An 8,296-nucleotide genomic window follows, 5' to 3' on the forward strand; every position below is an offset into this window, starting at 1 on the left:
GTTGTCCAGAAGGACACTGTGGGAGAGAGTATCAAAAGCTTTGCTAAAATAAAATAAAAATGTATCTACTGGCTTTCCTGGGTCACCTGAGTGACCTTTTCATAAAAGAAAATTAAGTTTGTTAAGCAGGACTTTCTTCTCGTGAACTCACACGGGCTATGACCAATGACTTTGTTGTGTCTCAGGTGTTTCTCAGTAACTTCCAGAATATCCTTCTCCATAATTTCACCAGTCCCTGAGATGATACTGACAGGCCTGTAATTACCAGGGTCTTCCTTCTTAGTCGTCTTGAAAAATAATGCAGAGAGGTCCCACAATAACATTGGACAGTTCTTTCAGTACCCTGAGAGGAATCTCCATAGACATATGTGCAACTAGCTAGAGCAGCAAGCCTTGAACAAATTTAAGGTTGGTTGCGAGTTTATTATTCTTTCAGTCACAGTCTTCCAACACAGGAGTCCCACGGCCCATCATTGGCGTTGAAGACAGAGGCAAAGAAGGCATTAAACTTCTCTGATTTGCCTATGTCCCTATTTGTGAGGTGACCAGTGCCATCAAATAATGAACCATCAGTTGCTTCACATGGGACACCTCTGAACCAACAGTTCAGGGTTTGCAGGTACAAGACCATGAGATTAATTACACAAGAACAACATCAGCCTGGGTACAGGGCAAATAACAAGCCAGTGTTAGGAAACTGTAACTGAGGGTCTAAAAGCTTCCTGAAGGAGCCACCCCTTTGTTGTGTGTAGCCTCTGCTTTACAGGAGCTCTAGCTCAGCTGAAGCTGATCTCAGCAAGAAGGGCAAGTGACCCAGCTTTCAGAATGTTCATTGTTACTGGAGCTGCTTGTCCCAACCCAACCAGAGCTGAGGATGAAACCTGCTGAAACAAAAGAGGAAGCATCTCTCTGGGCCTACAAGGTACATGGTGCTGCTTCCTGCTATTAAACATGCCCTGCAAGAGAAACAAGTGTGACTTTATTCTGTTTCTCAGCAGCTCACAAAGTGTTTGAAGGGAAGTAGTATGCTGGAAACCGCTTCACACTCCTGCACTTCACTTCCACTCTGCCCAGAAGAGCTTGAGACCTGTGGTCCTGAAGCACAGACAGAGCTTCAGGCGCAAATTGCAATTTTCCCCAGCCCTTAACCAGATGGAGGTATTCTAACTGTGAGTATAAAGAAATTACTCTTATTTGCTCACCTTCGGAAAATGTTTTAAGACCTACTGTAGTGAATTCCTGCCCATTATCTGTATATCAATGATTCATTATTTTCATTAACAAAAACCAAGACATGCTATACTCATGTAAAAAAATCTGTAACCTTCTCTCACTCTTTCCCCCTCTCTTTCTCCCCACTGCAGCTCATGCATTTTTATTTTGTGATTATTCTTAATGTAGATATATAGTATTATATATTACATACATTATTCTTAATCTATAAATATCTGAATTAGGAAAATGTATGGGTTTTAATAACAGTAAAACTTCAGTTTGGGGTTTTTTTTCCCCCTACTAATTTTTCATAGATTTATGGATCCATAATCATTCACGTCACAGCCTGGGGGAATTGAGGCTGGAACAGGATAATAGCCCTTAAATCCCCTTCTCTAAGCACTCAGATCTTCCCTGTCAGCAAGATTAAAACGGTCAACAGCAGTCTTCATGTGTCTATATCCCACATTGAGCTTTTGCAACAACTAGAGTGGTGGCTGGCAGGGAGAAAAGATGCAGAACAACCGCTGTGAGTGACAGTACGAAGACAAAGACAGAGGAAAACAGGATTGTTAGCCTCTATAGTTTTGGACTGGTGTTAATTCCTTGATCAAGTGCGTGAAAAGAAGGGAGAAGCGTAAGGAAAAAGAGTATGTTGCAGTTCAACATGCAGCGACAGTTTCCTTTCCTAAAACATAAAGACAGAGAGAGAGAAGCACCAAACATCCTCCTGCAACCCAACAAGGGGAAGGATAATGAAGGCATGCACATAGACAAGCCAAGTGGCTTTTCTACTACTGCTCCATTGAACTCCCAGCCCCTACTGCTCCTGGGACCTGAGGGGAATTACAACTATTATGTGGATGATGAAGATGAGGAAGAGGAAGAGAAAGAACAAGGAAAACGACCAAGCAGGGTCACATTTGAGGGAGAAAACATGCCATCACCATCCGTTCCATGCTCCCCTGCGCTTTCTTCTGAAGCCCCAGCCACGGCTTCATCCATGCTCAACATCAACGTCGGTGGCCAAAGCTACCGCCTCACCTACCAGGCAGTGGCCATCTATCCCAAGACCCGCCTGGGCCGCCTGGCCACGTCCACTGACCGTCGCTGCCAGTTGGGCTTGTGCGATGATTATGCTGCCCAGGTAGATGAGTATTTCTTTGATCGGGACCCAGCCGTCTTCCAACTGGTGTACAACTTCTATGCCTCAGGGGTGCTGCGTGTGCGGGACGAGCTGTGCCCCCGTAGCTTCCTGGAGGAGCTGAGCTACTGGGGTGTACGGCTCAAGTACACCCCTCGCTGCTGCCGCATCTGCTTTGAGGAGCGCCGTGATGAGCTGAGCGAGCAGCTGAAGGTCCAGCGTGAGCTGCGCTCCCAGGCAGAGGCTCAGGAGAATGAGCAGCTCTTCCACCACATGCGCTACTACGGTCCCCAGCGCTGGCGCCTCTGGAACCTCATGGAGAAGCCCTTCTCCTCTGTTACCGCCAAGGTGATGGCGGTAGCCTCCAGCTTCTTTGTGCTCATCTCCGTGGTGGCCCTGGCGCTCAACACAGTGGAGGAGATGCAGCAGGTAGACCGGAAGAGTGGGGAGAGCCGGCCTGTCTTGGAGCACATTGAGACACTGTGCATCGTGTTCTTCACGCTAGAGTATCTGCTGCGCTTGCTCTCTACCCCAGACCTGCGCCGCTTTGCCAGCAGTGCCCTCAACGCAGTAGACCTCATCGCCATTCTGCCCCTCTATCTGCAGCTGCTGCTCGAATGCTTTGCTGACGATGACCAGCCCCGTGGCCGGGGCTCTCAGCACGAGCACGATATTGAGAAGGTGGGGCGAGTGGGCAAGGTGGGACAGGTGCTTCGCATCATGCGCCTCATGCGCATCTTCCGCATCCTCAAACTGGCCCGCCACTCCACGGGGCTGCGTGCCTTCGGCTTTACCTTGCGCCAGTGCTACCAGCAGGTGGGCTGCCTCTTGCTCTTCATTGCCATGGGCATCTTCGCCTTCTCTGCCATGGTCTACACAGTGGAGCATGACGTCTCCAGTACCAACTTCACCAGCATCCCCCATGCTTGGTGGTGGGCTGCCGTAAGTAAACACATCTCACCTTGCTGAGTAGCCAGGGACCCTCCCCTCCTGTCCTGTCCCTTTCTTTGCTAGAGCTGCTGACAGTCTTGAAAACAGTAGGCTTAGATCAGTGAACATCTGCTCTGAATTCTGAGCTTACATGACATATGTGCTCACCCACGCACACACATACACGCACCCCTTCACCTCTGGTGTAAGATTAAATCACGGCTCAATCAGGCAATGCTCAAATTCCAATCCTACCAAATGCAGACGGTACTTTCTCTTTTAAAGAAGGGTGCAAAGAAACACGAAAGAAAAGCATTTCCCCCTTTAATGTCATTGCTGGTGTTAATCAGAAAAAAGCAAAGAAAAAAAACCCCAGCCCCAGTCTTCCATCGGGCTCACTGGTTGCAAGTGGACACAGGATTTTCAGCCTTGCCCTTTTTGCAGATATACTATGACCTACCATATGACTGCAAGACAATAACACGTAGCGTATTAACTGTAGTCTGGTCACTCAAACTTGCAAAGCCGAGGCTGTCCCAGAGCTCTTGCTGTTGAAAGTGCATTAGGACCAAAGGTTGTTTTACGTAAGTGATTGTATCTGTTCCTTAGGTGGCATGCCTAAGGTGCACATCTGCAAGCACACAAAACATCAGTGGTTATTTATACTGTGCCAGACTTGCAGAGGAGTAAACATGAAAAGAAGCAGAATGGCTCAAGGGGTTGAGAATAGGATAAACTGCCTTCTACATCTAGGTCACTGGTCTGAGTCCCGCGTCAGTCGGTACTGAGAGATGGTTAATGTCACCTTGAATCTTGTTTTGCAACCTCTGCCACAAAGAGTGTGATTTTAGTCCCATCCCAAGGACTTGGAGTGTGAGAGTTTCAGCTGACAAACCTCAGAAATGAAGACAGACTAACCTCATTTCTAGAGACTGTCAGTGGCTCTAAGGCATTTGGGCACATCTTCTTGAGAGATCTGAACTATCTCCAACCTGCACTATGCCACTTTTGTGTGGAGGGGTGTTTTTGAGGTATAATTTTCTGTGCTGCTGAGTTCACACCTTTTAGGCCGTGAAGATTTAGCTGGAAAAACAGAGCTGTGAGAGTTTGAAATCTTCCACCTTGCTTTAATGTCTCCTTGCTCCAGCAGTATCCTAGCAGAACTGTTCCAGCATCCCAGATTTGGAACTGACCTCTAAAAATTTCAACTCCAGGGTTAGACTGCATTAATACCCAAGGATGGACATACGTTCACTTACAGAAATCTAACCAATACTTCTTAAGCTATTGTGAGATCAAAAAGATAGTTATATCCTTCAAGGTGAGCTGTGAAGACAAAAGAAACACTTCTGGGTTTATCAGGATTAGCAGACAATGGAGAGGGAGCAGCAGGCTATAAGTAAATGCTTAACAGATAATCATGCACAAGTATGACAGTTTAATAACTATCATTTTTACAGCAATATTTTGGCAGGGAGAGGGGTGGTTTTATCATGAACATTGGGCAGATGGGAAAGTTGAACTCTGCCTGTGCTGCTGCTTGCAGCATTTCACAGCTGGGAAAAAATATCTCTGCAGATGAGATTATGCTATAGAACATGTATCTATAGCAGCCCAGATCCAAGCAGAGGGCAGCTAGACGTTGCAGGTGCTGAGGAAAAGCAAAAAGCCCATATCTTGGCTGACCATAACTCTAAGGCTTGTTCTGGTCTGTCATCACGTACATTTCGTTTTGCAGAAGCTGATGCTGGCCTCCCTAACCTTGTTTATGACTGACCTCAGGAACACTTCTGGGCCCAGCTGGTGGGGCTGGCTATGTCCCAATTGCTTCCCTGGGGAAGGAAGCCTGTGAAAATGGACTAGAAATGAGTCAGAAGATGTTCTCATGCTGATTGATCGGTATAGGCACTGGACGCACCGAGCTGTGTATGGGGCCCACAGTGAACTCAGCAGCCCTGGGAGCCTACAACCTGCACCTGTGGTTCAGTGATGGCTGATGAGGCGTGGTGGTTTCCCGTACATATGTTTGCAGTCATTCTGCACATAGCAGAAAAATTGGTCCTACGGGCAGATGTGAATGTTTATATATGTACGTGTGTACCTACATGTGCTGAATGTCCTTTAAGCTGAGGTACGTGAAGGAGAGGAAAATCAATGAATAAAGGAGTCCTGTCATGTGGCCTTCACAGATCATCTTTTAGCAATATACACAGATTATCAAAAAATTGTGCTTCATACATTGCAAGAATGAGGACATAAACCTTACATTTTATTTTCTGATCTTGCAGGATATATGCAAAATCTTCAGGGCATATTTCTGCAAGCCCGTGACACCATAATAATTTAGATAGCCCTAAGAAACCTGTGTCACTATGATTACTTGAAAAAGTCCTATTTAGCTGAGCAAGTGTCTCCAAAAGAGGAGCTGTAGCATACACATTGCAATTCCAAGCCATAAAACCCTTTTAAAAGCCTCTTTATTAGAGAGTGAAAATTAAGACTGAAATGTTATTAAAATCCAGCAGCATTGACAGTGTCAGACATAGGAGGAGAAGTATCCCTCTCAAACTGACACAGACGATGTATAAGACTATGCCAGTGGAACAGAACATTATCAAGGGATAATGGTTTTGTCCTGGCTGGTAGAGATAAACATCTTGCCTTCATCTCAGTATTTATTTTTGGAGATATTTATCCTGTATTATCACTCAAATCCAGTGACTTAATTTCCATTAAACCAAGTGACTAATCCTTTTTATTCCACAGGAAGCACCAGGTGCATCCGACAAATGTGCTTACCCAGTGCTCTCTCATGCACCCTAATGCTTTCTTCATTTGAAAAAACATTTTATTTAGCATGTTAGAGGATGGCAGGCTGCATGTCGTGACCTTCCAAAGACTTATTTCAGCGCTAAAGCCACAAAGGCATTACAGTGGAAGTCCTATTGCCTACAGATGATTTCCCAAGTTTTAGATTACTATTGCAGATACTCACAGTGAGTTGAGATAACTGTGGAAAACAATAAAGTTAATTCCCGAAAAAGATCCACTGCAGATGGCAGAAGCCTGAAAGTTTTACCTGCCAGAAAAAAAAAAATTAGTTACATTTACTAAACATAAATATGTAAACAATCAAGATATGTGCAGTGGAAACATATGAATTAGGAGTTATTTTGTGCTGACTGGGAGGACAACATTCACACATAGCAGCCCTGTAAACAAACACCCCTGAATTTTTGAAACTAAATCTTAACAAGTATTGCAGTACTTGGTATAGTACCAGGTCCACATAAAACACCCATTACTTCCTACACCCATAGGCTAAAAAGAGAAAATGCTGGTGGCTGAGAACAAAAGAGTCTGTAAAACTACATGGATAACATGATGGCAAAATGTACAAATTCGTCCAAAGCAGATAAACAAAATACTATCACTCCCAACAAAGTAAAAAAAAAACCAAATACCACTTAGGCCATTTGTCAAAAGGGAATTCAGTAAAAATTTCCCACCTGTATACCTGTCAGTTAAAACAACCAGGAACGTTCCCTACTGAAGGCACACATACACCTAACTTTTGTAACCTCTAACATACAGCTGAGCAGGAAGATTAAACAATTTAGCACTATAAATATATATGTGCTTTGAGCACACACTCTGAGCAAAAACTTCCAGGCAACAGAGAAAGATCTTTGCTTCTTCCATGACTCCTTGCGGGTTTGTAACCGTTGAAGGAAACTTCAAAGTCCTGGGTCTCTTCTTTATGTGGTGCAGACATTATAAATACATATTTGACAAGCAGATTAAGTTTTCCATGTATTTTTCATTGGTTCCTAAAACACATATGACAGAGGTAATACTCAAAATGCAACTCACAGAATAAGTCCCAAAATACTGGGTTTTATAAGCACACTGTATTTATATGTAGGGCATCCGTTCCCAGTGACACAATGAGGGAGAGCTGTGGTTATCATGGGATTTGTGCAGTCAGGAAGCCACCCCTATCTACTCACCACAGACAAGTAAACTCACCTTCTGTACAGGCTGGTGTGGGAATGGTTTGGAGATTCCCGCTGTAGGGCAAAGCCTTTAAAAATCCTCCTGAATGTTGTGACACTTCACTGCTGCCTTTCTCTGCTACATGAGAGGGATTCTTTTTTCCAATTAGGGATTTTTTTTCATAAAATGAATGGTACAGAAAAAAAGGCAGCAGAGAGTATTTCATATTTATGGTGCAAAGTGCAAACCCGCTAACTTTAAAATCATCCCTTATCACTGAACATATCTGGTTGTATGTTTCTTCTCAGCTAATAAGCTGAATGTTGTTTTACCTGTAGGTCAGCATCTCTACAGTGGGATATGGAGACATGTGTCCAGAAACCCACCTTGGCCGCCTGTTTGCTTTCCTCTGCATTGCATTTGGAATCATCCTGAATGGCATGCCCATCTCCATTCTCTACAACAAGTTCTCAGACTATTACAGCAAGTTGAAGGCCTATGAGTACACAGCTCTCAAGAAAGAAAGGGGGAAGGTGGACTTCACACGGAGAGCCATGAAAAAGCTATCTGAGTGCTGTGGAGAAGGGGCATCCCATCCTTTGTCACAACACTGACACAGTTTGTGCTTTGGATATAGGGAGAGAACAGGAAGGCAAGGGAGAAAGAAGAAAAATAGATGAGCCAAGCTAATCGAAGATAAACTGAAAAGACCAGAAGTGACAAAAGGAGATGGTGAAATCTGTTCTGAAGGGGATTATTTTCAAAAGACAAAAGGCTCACTCAGACTACAACAATAGAATTTTGGGTTTTCTTTTTTGGCTTAGCTAGGCTGTAAGCAGCACTTATGTGCTCATCAACCGTCTGGAACAACATTCTTCAGAAAAAACATCCAAAAACTCTCAGAGTCACATGAAGATGTTGTGCACTGCTACTGATTAGACCCAAAGTAAAGAGTCATCATAACCAGACCAAAGGAAAATGCTGACATTAATGGTCAGTCACCTCAGTGAT

The 8,296-nt window shown here is 44.4% G+C and overlaps 1 protein-coding gene across 1 annotated transcript; it reads left to right on the forward strand.

Annotated features, from left to right (window-relative positions):
• Nucleotides 1-1,867: 1,867 nt before the first annotated feature.
• KCNV2 (potassium voltage-gated channel modifier subfamily V member 2) lies at nt 1,868-7,899 on the forward strand. The gene is made up of 2 exons (XM_010195874.1): nt 1,868-3,301; nt 7,624-7,899. Exons 1-2 carry the CDS (start codon nt 1,868-1,870, stop codon nt 7,897-7,899), a joined length of 1,710 nt encoding a protein of 569 aa, XP_010194176.1.
• Nucleotides 7,900-8,296: the final 397 nt, after the last annotated feature.

This window comes from Colius striatus, chromosome Z (genome assembly GCF_028858725.1).
Source record: "Colius striatus isolate bColStr4 chromosome Z, bColStr4.1.hap1, whole genome shotgun sequence".
Taxonomy (NCBI): domain Eukaryota; kingdom Metazoa; phylum Chordata; class Aves; order Coliiformes; family Coliidae; genus Colius; species Colius striatus.

What these genes read in the sequence shown, in the direction of transcription:
- KCNV2 (XM_010195874.1), top strand. Translation starts at nt 1,868, where the DNA reads ATGTTGCAGTTCAACATGCAGCGACAGTTTCCTTTCCTAAAACATAAA. An exon ending in ATGCTTGGTGGTGGGCTGCC is followed by an intron (nt 3,302 to 7,623) that starts GTAAGTAAACAC and finishes TTTTACCTGTAG; the next exon opens with GTCAGCATCTCTACAGTGGG.